This window comes from Schistocerca americana, chromosome 2 (genome assembly GCF_021461395.2).
Source record: "Schistocerca americana isolate TAMUIC-IGC-003095 chromosome 2, iqSchAmer2.1, whole genome shotgun sequence".
NCBI classification, from domain to species: domain Eukaryota; kingdom Metazoa; phylum Arthropoda; class Insecta; order Orthoptera; family Acrididae; genus Schistocerca; species Schistocerca americana.
Window position 1 is genome coordinate 822,156,329 of NC_060120.1, and position 17,451 is coordinate 822,173,779.

Below are 17,451 nucleotides of genomic sequence, written 5' to 3' on the forward strand. Positions count from 1 at the left end.
TCGCAGTTCCCCTGGCTGAAAGTTCCACTAGCCTGTTACCCATTGCCTTACGTTATCTTTCCCCTCCTCTCTTTTGTCTATTTCACTCCCCCACTCCTTGCCCATCCAAGTGTGTACCCACCACTGTTCCTCCCCGTTCCCCTCCCTCTCCCACCCAATACCTTCTCTCTCTCTCTCTCTCTCTCTCTCTCTCTCTCTCTCTCTCTCTCTCTCTCTCTCTCTCGCCCTCCCTCCCCCCCCTCTCCCCCACTCCCATTCTCCCTCTCCCTTTCTCTCTCCTCTCCTCCCCGTGTCTCCCTCTCATCACGACCTTCCTCTCACTCCCCCCTCTTCCTCTTTCTACCTCTCATATCTCTCCCTTTTGAGCTTTTGTGTTGTGCAGTCACTGAGTCATCTATCAAAAGACCTGCCTCAAACTACCCTCTCCTTGCCTCCTGCATCCTTGTGCGCCCCCCACCCCCCTACCCCTCTCTCTGCTGCCTCCATCTGCCAAGGTACCTGCATTCATTAATCAGTCTTACCACTACTACGGGAGATTATTTATTTTGTGTGCGCGAGTGTGCGGGCGTGCGCACTCGCGTGTGTGCGCTTTTACTCCAAGAACGCTAGTGTGAGTACTGTTTTCTGTTACATGTTTTTGTGTGCCTCGAAACAGTCAGCTATAGAGAAATTAATTTTATTTGCTTGTTTATTTGTACTAAAATTATTGCCCAATCTATATTATTTACCACTCTATTACCATGAAAACAGTAGAAACATTCTCGTTGATTGGACTAATGTTGTTTCTAGAAGTACTTGTTGCGTTGTTACCTAATCTTGCAAAGACATCAGCACTTCATTTTGTGTATATTCTTCTCCTAAATGTAATTTTTCTGTTTGTTCTAGCTATCAAAAATCTAGATATTCCAAATAAATATATTACATGTAATAGAGCTAAATGGGTACTAAATTAAATGCTTTTCAAAAACAAGCTAAAAGCTCTGGCTGGTTAAAAAATAATCAGACTATCAACAAGGTGTACAACTTTACTCCCCCCCACCCCCAACATTTGAGGCTTTAATGAAACAAATTGGCTACACATGTATCATTCAAAGTATTTTCCATCAGTGGCCACTACCTTCTCCCATCTTTTGAGCAGTGTATGAATCCCGCGTCGAGAAAATTGTTCATCTTTTGAAGCAATCCACAAATCGATCCAATTTGTAACTTCTTCGTAAGATTGGAAGTGTTGGTTAGCCAGGCCATGCGCCGTTGATATAAACAGATGATAGTCAGAGGGAGCAATGTCTGGAGAATATGGCGGGTGGTCTAGGACTTCCCATTTTAATGTTTCCAAGTACATTTTGACCTCTTTTGCAACGTGGGGTCAAGCGTTGTCATGCTGCGAAATCACTTTATCATGTCTCTCGCTGTATTGCAGCCATTTCTCTTCTAATGCTCTGCTCATATGCATTAATTGCATTCGATAACGAGCACCTGTGATTGTTTCACTTGGTTTTAACACCTCATAGTACACGACGCCGAGCTGGTCCCACCAAATGCAGAGCATGATCTTGGAGCTGTGAATGTTCGGTTTGGCCATTGATGTCGAAGCATGGCTGGGATATCCCCATTATTTTTTGCGTTTAGGGTTATCGTAATGAAACCATTTTTCATCCCCGGTCACAAAGCGATGCAGAAATCCCTTCCATTTTTGCCTCTGAAGCAACTGTTCACAAACACACACGTGCTGTTCAACGTCTCTTGGTTTCAGCTCGCATGGGACCCAAGTGCCTTCTTTCCAGATCATGCCCATAGCCTTGAGACATTTTGAAATGGCTTGCTGTGTCACTCCCACTAATCGTTCTAATTCTTCTTGAGTTTGACACGAGTCTTCACTCAGCAATGTCTCCAATTCTGCATCTTCGAAAACATTCTCCTTCCACCACTGTGCCGGTCTACAACATTAAAATCACCATTCTTGTAGTGTTGAAACCACTCACGACAGGTTCTCTCACTAATAGCGTCCTTACCATATGTATACTTGAGAGCATTCGATGAGACTCAGCCGCTGTTTTCTTCATATTGAAACAAAACAGTAACACCTCCCGCAAATGACAAGAATTAGGCCTGTAAACTGACGTTTTCAATCAAGAACAACTTTATGATGCAGACACAAATCAACTAATGTTTGAATTAGGTTATGTCAACTGAGGTCCAAGCTAACTGCCTGATGTATGCAATCTGTTTCTTTCAACTGCTACTTATCATTGTCGCCACCTATCGGCAAACAGCAGAAGCAAAGTTATGCGCCTTGTATTAACAGACAAACAGCGTGGGCCTGACGCAAACGCTACACTGCCGTGTAATGAGGCCTCTCTCTCAATTCCCACTACCCATTCACCTGCTTACATTCGTTTGTTCCAGACCATGTACCAACTGTCCATTGAAAAAAAAAAATTGAAAGAGCAACAGATGAATGTGAAATTTGTGTTAAACTTGGAAAGACTGCCACAAAGGCCCATTCTATATTGAAACAAGATATGGTGATGAATGTCTTCCATACCCTCTGGTTTTTAAGTGGTTTAAGCAGTTCAAAGAGTGAGGAAAAAGAGATTGAACGTGAATTACATTTATGGTGACGCTCAGTGTCAACAATAGATGGAATCATTGAAAAAATTGGAGATTTAATCTGGAAAGACAATTGTATACGTGTGGTTGCTGATATTGTAAAAATCAACAAAGGAACAGTTCAACAGGTTTTACTTGAAGATTTGGACAGAAAGAACGTTTGTTAAGAAATTGTGCCCAAGAACCTTATGCTTGTCAAGTGTTTTTTGATGATAACTTCAAACACTACATTGAGCAGTGGAAAATTCACAGGGAACAGTTTTCGAAATTGTCGGGAGAGTTGTGTGCTGACCCCATGGCCCATCCATACCACATCCAAATCAAATGATGCCATGCAACAGAGGAGGACATGACGGCCTATCATCATCCCACGGTCCTTTGGGCAACACTGCAGAGGGATTTTTTTTTTTTTTTTTTTTTTTTTTTTTTTTTTTTTTTTTTTTTTTTTTTTTTTTGCTCCCCCCCCCCCCCTCTCTCTCTCTCTCTTTCTTTCTCAAAGAGCTGTAATGCTGTAATGTACAAATTTACACCTCTCCTGCAGCAGCCTCCACCGTTACTGTTGGCCCCTCCCCTTCCATGCTGTTGGCGTAGCTGGGGCCCAAGTAATATTGTACACACTGTACACTTCGGAACCCTTGCACCACAGTACTGTAGCACACCGCTAGAGAATCCAGAACAAAATGACTGATAAAGTGGAGTCTCAGTTGGTAACTAGTTCTCTGCATTTGAAGGATGACAGTGTTGCAACAATCCATGCTGGTTTGTAGCAAGTGAAAAGCTCAATGATACATGTGGGGGAGGGGGGGGGGGGGCAAGCACTTCTAACATGGTCAAATAAAACTGAATGGTGATTAACAAAGTAACAGGCTATCACTCTGTGAAGAACCGGCAATCACAAGAGAAATAGAAGCTCTTATGCTCTAAGATCAACATATTAGAATTGGGGTGACACTGGAAAAAGTTAAAAATCAGTCACAGGTCAGTTTTCAGTATTTTACACGATAGAGATCCTCGAATACTGGTTTACATGACTGCTCACACCCATTCGGAAAGCCTACTAGATTTATCACAAGGACACTAAGACAAGGTAGCAAAGCAAGTGGTGGAAACATGGATCCAGTACTGGCAAAAAAAAAGCGAAAATCCAATCGTTATTGGGCAAGATGATGCTAATTTTGTGTTGTGACTGCCTTGAAGCCGAAGTTCATACTGCACAGGACACTGTCTCACATACTGTTTCATTGTGGAGTCAAATATTATCACACCCCTAAATTGTCTTTCTTTGAATGCTGAAACCAGTGGGTGGCAAGCATGTCCAGAATAGCAGTAATGTGATTTCTGTGGAATGTTTCCTGAACAGCGAGCATGCAAACTTTTAAAAGCAAGGTCTCTGCCAAGTTATTATCACTGAGAAAAATGTGTTGCATTGCAGGGCGAATATGTGGAGAAGGGTTAACACCATCCCACCCAGTTTCATGGTCACAACTTGATTTTGTCAAGGTGATACGGCCAGCTATTGATGACCTGGCCTTTAAAATAATTGCGTTATTTCATTGAAAAGATCTGTAGTCACTCATATATCACAGTAGATAAGAAAGTTTCATGGGTTACCTATATGTTGGAATATCTTTGACTACCACAGGTATGAAACAGGCTATATAACACAGAAATTAAATTATCTCCCTCCGTCTGAGAAGATCTGAAGTTCCATAATATAGACAAAATTTTGTCAGGTTCGAGTATTTAGCATTCTTCATTAGTTCTTGTTCATAACAGATGTGTTCACACCCCAGATGTCACAAATCTACAACAATATCTAACAGTATTATGGAAAGGATAGTTGCTACTCACCATATAGCAGAGATGCTGAGTCGCAGATAGGCACAACAAAAAGACTGTGACAAAGTGAGCTTTTGGCCCATAAGGCTGAGAAATCTGAACATCAAAAGTTCAGAATATATCCACTTTTCGTTGCCACTGTTAGTGTAGTTACAGACAGTTGGCATTACCACTTGATTTACTAGGGATGCTATCTTAAAAAAAGGTATACAGTACTTCGTAGATAGTGAAAAGCCACGTGGAATGGCTTTTACTTGGGCAAGGCTACCACAGACTTCACAAGCACAGATGTGACACTGACGGTAGGTGGTTATGGTGGGTGGGGGTCAGCCTACCAGATCAATTGGTTGGTTAGTCCAGTTTTATGTGATTTAGAGTAATACATATTTCTCTGCTTAGTCTTGGATAGAGAAGTCTTTTATCACTTTAATTTGGAGAAGTAACATTAAATTTGTTGTTAGCAATAATATGACTCAGTATTTTTGCTATTCTTTTCACTTAGTATCAATAAAGCCTGTTTGCAATTCCCAAAGTTCTATTTAGTGTGTTTTAATAGCTTGTGTTACAAGTTTTTTATAGCTTATTGTAGTGGGAGATCAGATAACATTACATTACTAACTGCTTTGTAATAATTTTTCCAGCTGTGACTTAAATACCAAGAGCAGAAAGCCAAATGGCCAGATACATGATGTGCTTCACTTGGTTCCTTTGAGGTCAGCGACAGATCTACTTAAAGCTTTAAAGATATCAGATGTATCCATTTTTTCTGGTCTGATGGTAGGTATAAATACAAATCATTGTATTTATTCTTAAACTTTACGAAAAGCTTTACTTGTAACCATTCTAATAAAGTTTAGAAATCGATAGTACTACTGGCTAGAAGGTGGTGTGTGTGTGTGTGTGTGTGTGTGTGTGTGTGTGTGTGTGTGTGTGTGTGTGTGTCTTGGGTCGTTTCTCTCTCCCCTGTCCCCCTCTCCCTCCTCCCCTCTCCTGTTCTGTCCCTACTGTCCCTCCCCCCTCTCTTGTTCTGTCCCTACTGTCCCTCCCCCCTCTCTTGTTCTGTCCCTACTGTCCCTCCCCCCTCTCCTGTTCTGTCCCTACTGTCCCTCCCCCCTCTCCTGTTCTGTCCCTACTGTCCCTCCCCCCTCTCCTGTTCTGTCCCTACTGTCCCTCCCCCCTCTCCTGTTCTGTCCCTACTGTCCCTCCCCCTCTCCCCTCCCCTCTCCTGTTCTGTCCCTACTGTCCCTCCCCCCTCTCCCCTCCCCTCTCCTGTTCTGTCCCTACTGTCCCTCCCCCCTCTCCCCTCCCCTCTCCTGTTCTGTCCCTACTGTCCCTCCCCCCCTCTCCTGTTTTGTCCCTACTGTCCCTCCCCCCCCCTCTCCCCCCTCCCTCCTCAACTCTCCCCCCTCTCCCCCCCCCCTCTCTCTCTCTCTCTCTCTCTCTCTCTCCTCTCTCTCTCTCTCTCTCTCTCTCTCTCTCTCTCTCTCTCTCTCAAGGTAAGTTTTCTTGATAGAACTGATAAAGTTTGCGCACACACAACAAATTATAATGATTTTTAGTATACACGTTTCTTTTAGTCCAAACCTACTTCTTAATTCTCATTTAAACTTGGAAGCTTTACTAATGGAGAAAGTGATCCATATGATGCAAGTAAGAAAACCCAATACAGAAATCTCAGGTATGAAGATAGTTGAATTTTTAAGACGGAAATTAACACTTTTACAAAAAGGGAAGTTGTCAGTTTCATTATAGCGGAGATGCTGAGTCGCAGATAGGCACAGCAAAAAGACTGTCACAGAGTGAGTTTTCAGCCAACAAGGCCTTCATCGAAAACAGATGACCACAGAATGTGTGTGTGTGTGTGTGTGTGTGTGTGTGTGTGTGTGTGGTGAGTAGCAACTATCCTTTCCGTAATATTGTTACATTCTATCCTGAATTTTCCATTGTTTGCTTTTGAGGAGGAAAGTTAGATAGCAAAATTTCTGAATTGAATGATAGTAGCTAAAGGAAATACTGTATTATTACCCCTCTTCACAAGGATAATGGAATGTAGTCTAATTAAGTCGGGTGATGCTGAGGGAATTAGATTAGGAAATGAGACACTTAAAGTAGAAAAAGAAGTTTTGCTATTTGGGGAGCAAAATAACTGATGATGGTCGAAGTAGAGAGGATATAAAATGTAGACTGGCAATGGCAAGGAAAGCGTTTCTGAAGAAGAGAAATTTGTTAACATCGAGTATAGATTTAAGTGTCAGGAAGTCGTTTCTGAAAGTATTTGTATGGAGTGTAGCCATGTATGGAAGTGAAACATGGACGATAAACAGTTTGGACAAGAAGAGAATAGAAGCTTTCGAAATGTGGTGCTACAGAAGAATGCTGAAGATTAGATGGGTAGATCACATAACTAATGAGGAAGTATTGAATAGGATTGGGGAGAAGAGAAGTTTGTGGCACAACTTGACCAGAAGAAGGGATCGGTTGGTAGGACATGTTCTGAGGCATCAAGGGATCACCAATTTAGTATTGGAGGGCAGCGTGGAGGGTAAAAATCGTAGAGGGAGACCAAGAGATGAATACACTAAACAGATTCATAAGGATGTAGGCTGCAGTAGGTACTGGGAGATGAAAAAGCTTGCACAGGGTAGAGTAGCATGGAGAGCTGCATCAAACCAGTCTCAGGACTGAAGACCACAACAACAACAACAACAACAACCCCTCTTCTTTGTAAGTTAACTGCATTTGAGCAAATGAGGATCTTGGACTGGCTACAGGGATGAAACATCTTTATTACCATCATCTGCGTAGAAATTTGTGAGTGCTGATTTCCGTCTGGTAGTGCAGCAATTCTTTCCGGTAAAATTTACATGTAAAATTCTGTGTCTCTTGCTGTTTTCATATTTCCTTGTACTTCAACTTGCAACAGAGTAATTATGAATTTTGCATCAGCCATGAGGGACCTGAGCAAAGATAAGCTTTGGAGAAGTAGGTATGGAAATGTGACATTATTGAACTGTTCTGGAGTTAATTATTACCTTTCCTACCTAAGAAGCACAGTTTTAACTGAGTACATGGAAACTTATACTTGGACCATATCTTAAAGTGTCCTCCTACTCAAGGTGTGACTTTTGCATTTGTGATAATGTTTGTGTGATCTAGAAGATACGTAGAGCATGTGACTTTCTATAGATTTGAGAGTTGCATCTGTTGCTTAAATGCCCTTCAAGCAGTTTGAACAGTTGTATCTAGAAGAAAAATAAGGTTCAGAAATTGAAAGATACTTGGAAAATATCGTTGAGCAGTCTCCTTTCTTGAGTACCAGAGCACATGGGAATTGAGGAAAATCAGAAGCCAAATAAAATAAATTGTTTGAAACAAACTTCTGTTCGGTTCAATATCCTCATTCATTCTGTTTCTGTGGTGTTAAGAAATGTTGCATGACAGAAAGGCTGTGTTCCATTGATGATACAATACAAATTATGGTATGATAAATCTGCAGCAGTTGTGCTCTTTCAGAGTTGGATCACATGTAACAATTGCACTTAGCGGATTATACACATGATGTTAACATTCTAAATGTTGCATTTTAAGTAAATATCTTCCATATTGTGATAATGATGCATATAAATTCATCTGACGATAGGCTTACTATTTACACAATAATGAGGGGAGTGTACACATCGGATGAGAGCAAGGAGGGTCAGAAGCCTGTCCAGTTGTGCTGACTTTAAAAAGAGCGAGGTAGTCAAATTGCTTCTGAATGTGCACCATTAAGGAAATTTAACCAATTTTAGTGTTATAGTATGACTTCAGATATTTTAACTGTACTTGTGTAAAATAATTAATATATCAGGTATAATAGCTGTGTTTTTCTAATATATAGTCACCATAACAACCATTTTGTTGTCTGAATCATGTTTAATTTGTTTTAATTTTAAAATTATCTTTAGCTTCCTGGCCCAGGGTATTCATACATATCGGGTGTATCTAAAAGATGACATTCATTTTGTAATGTAATAATTACAAAACAGGGGTCTTGGGACACAGGGAATGTGTGTTGATAGAATAGATGTGGCCTAGAGTTTCAGAGAATAACTACTAGATGTGAGTCCTGAGATCTCCCCTTCAGCTGGAAGCAAGATGGTGTCTGCTCAACACAGTGTTTTGCACCATAGTTAGCAGTAGTGAGTCAGTGATTACAGTTCAGCATGAGTTTTGTCAGCATTTTGGGATTGGTTGTCCTTTGCCAAAAAACATTTGTCATTGATATTGTCGGTTTGAAGACAAAGGGTGTTTATGTCAAAGATAAAGTGTCAATGTCAACCTTGCACGCCTGATGAAAGAGTGAAAAGTACTCAGCAGATGTTTGTGCATAGTCTATTAAAGTCTACCTCATTGCACAAGTAGCGAACTTAAAGTTCCTCATGTGATGCCCGGCAAATGTCAAGTTGAGTGTTGGTCTGTAAATCATACAGACTACAGTTAGTGCAGGGTCTTCAGGTTGATGATGGAAAGGCTTCAGCAGTGCTCTGCTGGAAGACAAGATTTTTATCAAGGTTAGTTTTCAGTGATGAAGCTACATTTCATGTTAGTAACAAAGTGAACCAACAGAATGTGCAGATATGAGGACTTCAGAATATTCATCCAGTTGTTGAGTGTGAAAGAGACTCACCCCAAAGTGAACCTTTTTTGTTGCAAATCTAGCAAATTGAGGACAACTCTGATGACTTAATATTCCAACAGAATGGAGCTCCACCACACTGGCACAAATTTGTATGATAATTCCTCAATGACAAGCTGCCTCAGTGCTGGATATGGTGCCAGGGACCCCCAGACACTGCTCCACATTATTGACCTCCTATGATCTACAGATATGGATGTATGAAGGAAAGTGCTTTGATTCACCATTACCTCACTAATAAATGAGACAGAAAACAGATTAAGAGGTGCTGTGGCTTCTGTCTGTATAGATATAATACATAGATTTATTAGCAATTCACCATTCTTCTACATAGATTTATTATGAATTTACCTATCTCCTAGACATCTGTGGTGCTAGTGGTAGATACACAGACCATTTATAACAACGTAACTAAATCTTTGACAATATTATGAAAAAACCAGATTGCTACTCACCATATAGCAGAGATTTTGAGTTGCAGACAGGCACAACAAAAAGACTACTAAATGTATAAACTTTTGGTCAGAAGGCCTTCTCCCTGATTATAGACCCCCCCCCCCCCCCCACACACACACACACACACACACACACACACACACACACACACACACACATGAGCATTGTCTCTGGCTGCTGGGGCCACATTTTGGAAGAATTTTGTGGTATTTCTGTGTTTCTACCATATTTTTATTAGGTCACTTTCTTGTCTGTCCCTCTGTTGGGTACAAATTTTGCAAGTGATGTTAAACTAACTTCCTGATGAGCTAAAGACTTCAAATTTTAAACATAGCTTAGTAATGAATGACAATGCTCTATTAGCGTGCTTTCTTATCGTTCTGTTCAGGAGATATTGGAGTTAAAAACAAAAGTGGTAACATTGGACATCTAGAATGCACTGCACGAACATCATGTTGTGCAGCCAGTATCAGAATGAGTTTCAAGGGGTATATGTGCAGAGGGCATAGCTGGCTGAGCAGAGAGAGGGGCGAGTAGGACATGGGCAGTGAGAGTGAGAGTGGGAGAAGGGGAGGAGGAGGAGAATGAGAGTAGGGAAGAAGCAGATGGCCGGGGGGGGGGGGGGGGGGGTAGTTATGAGGTAGGCGTACAAGAGTGAATCTGCGAATGTAAAGTTGGTATTGAAATACAAATCTTATAAAGAAATCATATAACATTAATTTTGCTAACTTCTTTATTGTATTTTTTAGGAAAATAACAAAACGTTGATATATTACTAGTATGATAGCAATGCCTGACATTTTCGGGGAATATATATATCAATATAATAGAGGGAAACATTCCACGCGGGAAAAATACATTTAAAAACAAAGATGATGTGACTTACCATACGAAAGCGCTGGCGGGTCGATAGAAACACAAACAGACACATACATACACACAAAATTCAAGCTTTCGCAACAAACTGTTGCCTCATCAGGAAAGAGGGAAGGAGAGGGAAAGACGAAAGGAAGTCTTTCCCTCTCCTTCCCTCTTTCCTGATGAGGCAACAGTTTGTTGCGAAAGCTTGAATTTTGTGTGTATGTATGTGTCTGTTTGTGTTTCTATCGACCTGCCAGCGCTTTCGTATGGTAAGTCACATCATCTTTGTTTCACAGAAGAACCCCAAAAGTGCCCCACTTGTGACAGGGTACTTTCCGGGACTGGATCAGACTCTGAATGTGGCTCTCCAGCAGGGATACGACTTCCTCAAATCCTGCCCTGAAATGAGATCCATCCTTCATGAAATCCTCCCCACTCCACCAAGTGTGTCTTTCCGCCGTCCACCTAACCTTCGTAACCTCTTAGTTCATCCCTATGAAATCCCCAAACGACCTTCCCTACCCTCTGGCTCCTACCCTTGTAACCGCCCCCGGTGTAAAACCTGTCCCATGCACCCTCCCACCACCACCTACTCCAGTCCTGTAACCTGGAAGGTGTACACGATCAAAGGCAGAGCCACGTGTGAAAGCACCCAAGTGATTTACCAACTGACCTGCCTACACTGTGAAGCGTTCTATGTGGGAATGACCAGCAACAAACTGTCCATTCGCATGAATGGACACAGGCAGACAGCGTTTGTTGGTAATGAGGATCACCCTGTGGCTAAACATGCCTTGGTGCACTGCCAGCACATCTTGGCACAGTGTTACACCGTCCGGGTTATCTGGATACTTCCCACTAACGCCAGCCTGTCAGAACTCCGGAGATGGGAACTTGGCCTTCAGTATATCCTCTCTTCTCATTATCCGCCAGGCCTCGACCTCTGCTAATTTCAAGTTGCCGCCACTCATACCTCACCTGTCTTTCAACAACATCTTTGCCTCTTTACTTCCACCTCGACTGACATCTCTGCCGAAACTCTTTGCCTTTACAAATGTCTGCTTGTGTCTGTGCATGTGCGGTTGGATGTGTGTGTGTGTGTGTGTGTGTGTGTGTGTGTGTGTGTGTGTGTGTGTGTGTGTGTGTGTGCGCGCGAGTGTATACCTGTCCTTTTTCCCCCCTAAGGTAAGTCTTTCCTCTCCCTTAAAACCCACATCCTTTCATTTTTCCCTCTCCTTCCCTCTTTCCTGACGAAGCAACCGGGGGTTGCGAAAGCTCGAAATTTTGTGTGTGTGTTTGTGTTTTTTTATTGTGCCTATCTACCAGCGCTTTCCCGTTTGGTCAGTCATGGAATTTTTGTTTCAATATATTTTTCCCATGTGGAATGTTTCTTTCTATTTATATATATCTAAAAACAAAGAAGATTAGACTTACCAAACAAAAGCGCTGGCAGGTCGATAGACACACAAACACAAACATACACACAAAATTCGAGCTTTCGCAACCCCTGGTTGCTTCGTCAGGAAAGAGGGAAGGAGAGGGAAAAATGAAAGGATGTGGGTTTTAAGGGAGAGGGTAAGGAGTCATTCCAATCCCGGGAGCGGAAAGACTTACCTTAGGGGGAAAAAAGGACAGGTATACACTCGCGCGCGCACACACACACACACACACACACACACACACACACACACACACATATCCATCCGCACATACACAGACACAAGCAGACATTTGTAAAGGCAAAGAGTTTCGGCAGAGATGTCAGTCGAGGTGGAAGTAAAGAGGCAAAGATGTTGTTGAAAGACAGGTGAGGTATGAGTGGCGGCAACTTGAAATTAGCGGAGGTTGAGGCCTGGTGGATAACGAGAAGAGAGGATATACTGAAGGCCAAGTTCCCATCTCCGGAGTTCTGACAGATTGGTGTTAGTGGGAAGTATCCAGATAACCCGGACGGTGTAACACTGTGCCAAGATGTGCTGGCCGTGCACCAAGGCATGTTTGCCACAGGGTGATCCTCATTACCAACAAACACTGTCTGCCTGTGTCCATTCATGCGAATGGACAGTTTGTTGCTGGTCATTCCCACATAGAACGCTTCACAGTGTAGGCAGGTCAGTTGGTAAATCACGTGGGTGCTTTCACACGTGGCTCTGCCTTTGATCGTGTACACCTTCCGGGTTACAGGACTGGAGTAGGTGGTGGTGGGAGGGTGCATGGGACAGGTTTTACATCGGGGGCGGTTACAAGGGTAGGAGCCAGAGGGTAGGGAAGGTGGTTTGGGGATTTCATAGGGATGAACTAAGAGGTTACGAAGGTTAGGTGGACGGTGGAAAGACACACTTGGTGGAGTGGGGAGGATTTCATGAAAGATGGATCTCATTTCAGGGCAGGATTTGAGGAAGTCGTATCCCTGCTGGAGAGCCACATTCAGAGTCTGATCCAGTCCCGGAAAGTACCCTGTCACAAGTGGGGCACTTTTGGGGTTCTCTGTGGGAAGTTCTTGGTTTGAAGGGATGAGGAAGGGGCTCTGGTTATTTTCTTCTGTACCAGGTCGGGAGGGTAGTTGCGGGATGCGAAAGCTGTTTACAGATTGTTGGTGTAATGGTTCAGAGATTCCAGACTGGAGCAGATTCGTTTGCCACGAAGACCTAGGCTGTAGGGAAGGGACCGTTTGATGTGTAATGGGTGGCAGCTGTCATAATGGAGGTACTGTTGCTTATTGGTGGGTTTGATGTGGAAGGACGTGTGAAGCTGGCCATTGGGCAGATGGAGGTCAACGTCAAGGAAAGTGGCATGGGATTTGGAGTAGGACCAGGTGAATCTGAGGGAACCAAAGGAGTTGAGGTTGGAGAGGAAATTCTGGAGTTGTTCTTCACTGTGAGTCCAGATCATGAAGATGTCATCAATAAATCTGTACCAAACTTTGGGTTTGCAGGCCTGGGTAACCAAGAAGGCTTCCTCTAAGCGACCCATGAATAGGTTGGCGTACGAGGGGGCCATCCTGGTACCCATGGCTGTTCCCTTTAATTGTTGGTATGTCTGGCCTTCAAAAGTGAAGTAGTTGGGGGTCAGGATGATGCTGGCTAAGGTAACGAGGAAAGAGGTTTTAGGTAGGGTGGCAGGTGATCGGCGTGAAAGGAAGTGCTCCATTGCAGCGAGGCCCTGGACGTGCGGAATATTTGTGTATAACGAAGTGGCATCAATGGTTACAAGGATGGTTTCCGGGGGCAACAGATTGGGTAAGGATTCCAGGCGTTCGAGAAAGTGGTTGGTGTCTTTGATGAAGGATGGGAGACTGCATGTAATGGGTTTAAGGTGTTGATCTACATAGGCAGAGATACGTTCTGGTAACCAGCTACAATGGGGCGGCCGGGATGATTGGGTTTGTGAATTTTAGGTAGAAGGTAGGGGTGCGCGGTGTCGGTGGGGTCAGGAGGTTAATGGAGTCAGGTGAAAGGTTTTGTAGGGGGGCCTAAGGTTCTGAGGATTCCTTGAAGCTCCGCCTGGACATCAGGAATTGGATTACCTTGGCAAACTTTGTATGTGGTTTTGTCTGAAAGCTGACGTAGTCCCTCAGCCACATACTCCCGACGATCAAGTACCACGGTCGTGGAACCCTTGTCCGCCGGAAGAATGCGATGGATCGGTCAGCCTTCAGATCACGGATAGCCTGGGCTTCAGCAGTGGTGATGTTGGGAGTAGGATTGAGGTTTTTTAAGAAGGATTGAGAGGCAAGGCTGGAAGTCAGAAATTCCTGGAAGGTTTGGAGAGGGTGGTTTTGAGGAAGAGGAGGTGGGTCCCGCTGTGACGGAGGACGGAAATGTTCCAGGCAGGGTTCAATTTGGATAGTGTTTTGGGGAATTGGATCATTAGGAGTAGGATTAGGATCATTTTTCTTCGTGGCAAAGTTATATTTCCAGCAGAGAGTACGAGTGTAGGACAGTAAATCTTTGACAAGGGCTGTTTGGTTGAATCTGGGAGTGGGGCTGAAGGTGAGGCATTCGGATAGGACAGAGGTTTCGAATTGGGAGAGAGGTTTGGAGGAAAGGTTAACTACTGAATTAGGGTGTTGTGGTTCCAGATTGTGTTGATTGGAATTTTGAGGTTTTGGAGGGAGTGGAGCTGGAAGTGGGAGATTGAGTAGATGGGAGAGACTGGGTTTGTGTGCATTGAGAGGAGGTTAAGGTTTGTTGGGAGAGGTTGTGAAGGGTGAGTGAGTTGCCTTTCCGGAGGTGGGAAACCAGGAGATTGGATAGTTTTTTGAGGTGGAGGGTGGCATGCTGTTCTAATTTGCAGTTGGCCTGTAGGAGGATGCTCTGAACAGCCAGTGTGGATGTGGGAGAGGAAAGACTGAGGACTTTTATTAAGGATAGGAGTTGATGGGTGTGTTCGTTGGCTGAGTTCATGTGTAGGTGAAGGATTAGGTGGGTGAGGGCAATGGATGGTTCAGTTTGGAATTGGTATAGGGACTGATGGAAAGAAGGGTTGCAGCCAGAGATGGGAACTTTAAGTGTGAGGCCTTTGGGGGTAATGCCAAATGTCAGATAAGCCTGAGAAAATAAAATATGGGAGCGTAACCTGGCTAGGGCGAAGGCATGTTTGCAGAGGGAATGTAAATAAAACTTAATGAGGTCGTTGTGGGGGGTGTTGTAAGGGTGACATGGTATTAGAAGGTGGAAAGTGTAACATGACGCTGAAATGAAAATGAAAATAAAAATGTATGGGGAGAGATAAAGGTTCACACGTCTGTCCACATCAAACCCACCAACAAGCAACAGTACCTCCATTATGACAGCTGCCACCCATTCCACATCAGACGGTCCCTTCCCTACCGCCTAGGTCTTCGTGGCAAACGAATCTGCTCCAGTCCGGAATCCCTGAACCATTACACCAACAATCTGTAAATAGCTTCCGCATCCCGCAACTACCCTCCCGAACTGGTACAGAAGCAAATAACCCCTCAAGCCCAGAACCTCCCATAGAAGAACCACAAAAGTGCCCCACTTGTGACAGGATACTTTCCGGGACTGGATCAGACTCTGAATGTGGCTCTCCAGCAGAGATACGACTTCCTCAAATCCTGCCCTGAAATGAGATCCATCCTTCACGAAATCCTCCCCACTCCACCAAGAGTGTCTTTCCGCCGTCCACCTAACCTTCGTAACCTCTCAGTTCATCCCTATGAAATCCCCAAACGACCTTCCCTACCCTCTGGCTCCTACCCTTGTAACCGCCCCCGGTGTAAAACCTGTCCCATGCACCCTCCCACCACCACCTACTCCAGTCCTGTAACCCGGAAGGTGTACACGATCAAAGGCAGAGCCACGTGTGAAAGCACCCATGTGATTTACCAACTGACCTGCCTACACTGTGAAGCGTTCTATGTGGGAATGACCAGCAACAAACTGTCCATTCGCATGAATGGACACAGGCAGACAGTGTTTGTTGGTAAAGAGGATCACCCTGTGGCTAAACATGCCTTGGTGCACGGCCAGCACATCTTGGCACAGTGTTACACCGTCCGGGTTATCTGGATAGTTCCCACTAACACCAACCTGTCAGAACTCCGGAGATGGGAACTTGGCCTTCAGTATATCCTCTCTTCTCGTTATCCGCCAGGCCTCAACCTGGTAGATAGGCACAATAAAAAAAACACAAGTTGGCGCTGCTCATACCTCACCTGTCTTTCAACAACATCTTTGCCTCTGTACTTCTGCCTCGACTGACATCTCTGCCGAAACTCTTTGCCTTTACAAATGTCTGCTTGTGTCTGTGTATGTGCGGTTGGATATGTGTGTGTGCGTGCGCGAGTGTATACCTGTCCTTTTTTCCCCCTAAGGTAAGTCTTTCCGCTCCCGGGATTGGAATGACTCCTTACCCTCTCCCTTAAAATCCACATCCTTTCGTCTTTCCCTCTCTTTCCCTCTTTCCTGATGAAGCAACCGTTGGTTGCGAAAGCTTGAATCTTGTATCTTGTGTGTATGTTTGTGTTTGTTTGTGTGTCTATCGACCTGCCAGCACTTTCGTTTGGTAAGTCACATCATCTTTGTATGAAGATTCCATGACTTACCAAACGGGAAAGTGCTGGTAGATAGGCACAATAAAAAAAAACACACAAATACACACACAAAATTTCAAGCTTTCGCAACCCATGGTTGCTTCGTCAGGAAAGAGGGAAGGAAATGTCTGTATATGTGTGGATGGGTATGTGTGTGCGCGCGAGTGTATACCTGTCCTTTTTTCCCCCTAAGGTAAGTCTTTCTGCTCCCGGTATTGGAATGACTCCTTACCCTCTCCCTTAAAACCCACATCCTTTCATCTTTCCCTCTCCTTTCCTCTTTCCTGACGAAGCAACCGTGGGTTGCGAAAGCTTGAAATTTTGTGTGTGTGTGTTTTTTTATTGTGCCTATCTACCAGCGCTTTCCCATTTGGTAAGTCATGGAATCTTTGTTTTTAATATATTTTTCCCATGTGGAATGTTTCTTTCTATTTATATATATATATATATATATATATATATATATATATATATATATATATATACATATATATATATAAAACAAAGATGATGAGACTTACCAAACAAAAGCGCTGGCAGGTCGATACACACACAAACGTACACACAAAATTCAACTTTCGCAACAAACGGTTGCTTCATCAGGAAAGAGGGAAGGAGAGGGAAAGACGAAAGGATGTGGGTTTTAAGGGAGAGGGTAAGGAGTCATTCCAATCCCGGGAGCGGAAAGACTTGCCTTAGGGGGAAAAAAGGACAGGTATACACTCGCGCGCGCGCGCGCACACACACACACACACACACACACACACACACACGCATCCGCACATACACAGACACCACTTCTCGATTCCTAACCGCTAGTAAGATATGACGGATGCTATAGTATCGGTACAAGGCTGTCTCCGTCAGAGGTAGATTTTAGAGTACATTTGCACACCGTGTGGTAAACTGAAGAAGGAAAGTAACTCTGACATTGTGTGTCGCAGCTAAG

The 17,451-nt window shown here is 43.7% G+C and overlaps 1 protein-coding gene across 1 annotated transcript in view; it reads left to right on the forward strand.

The window, feature by feature from the left end:
• LOC124595426 overlaps nt 1-17,451 on the forward strand; it is a 49,597-nt gene that overhangs the window by 29,045 nt on the left and 3,101 nt on the right. The window contains exon 4 of the mRNA XM_047134165.1: nt 5,091-5,226. Within this exon, the coding sequence (XP_046990121.1) occupies nt 5,091-5,226 (136 nt within the window). The remainder of the gene's footprint in view (nt 1-5,090; nt 5,227-17,451) is intronic.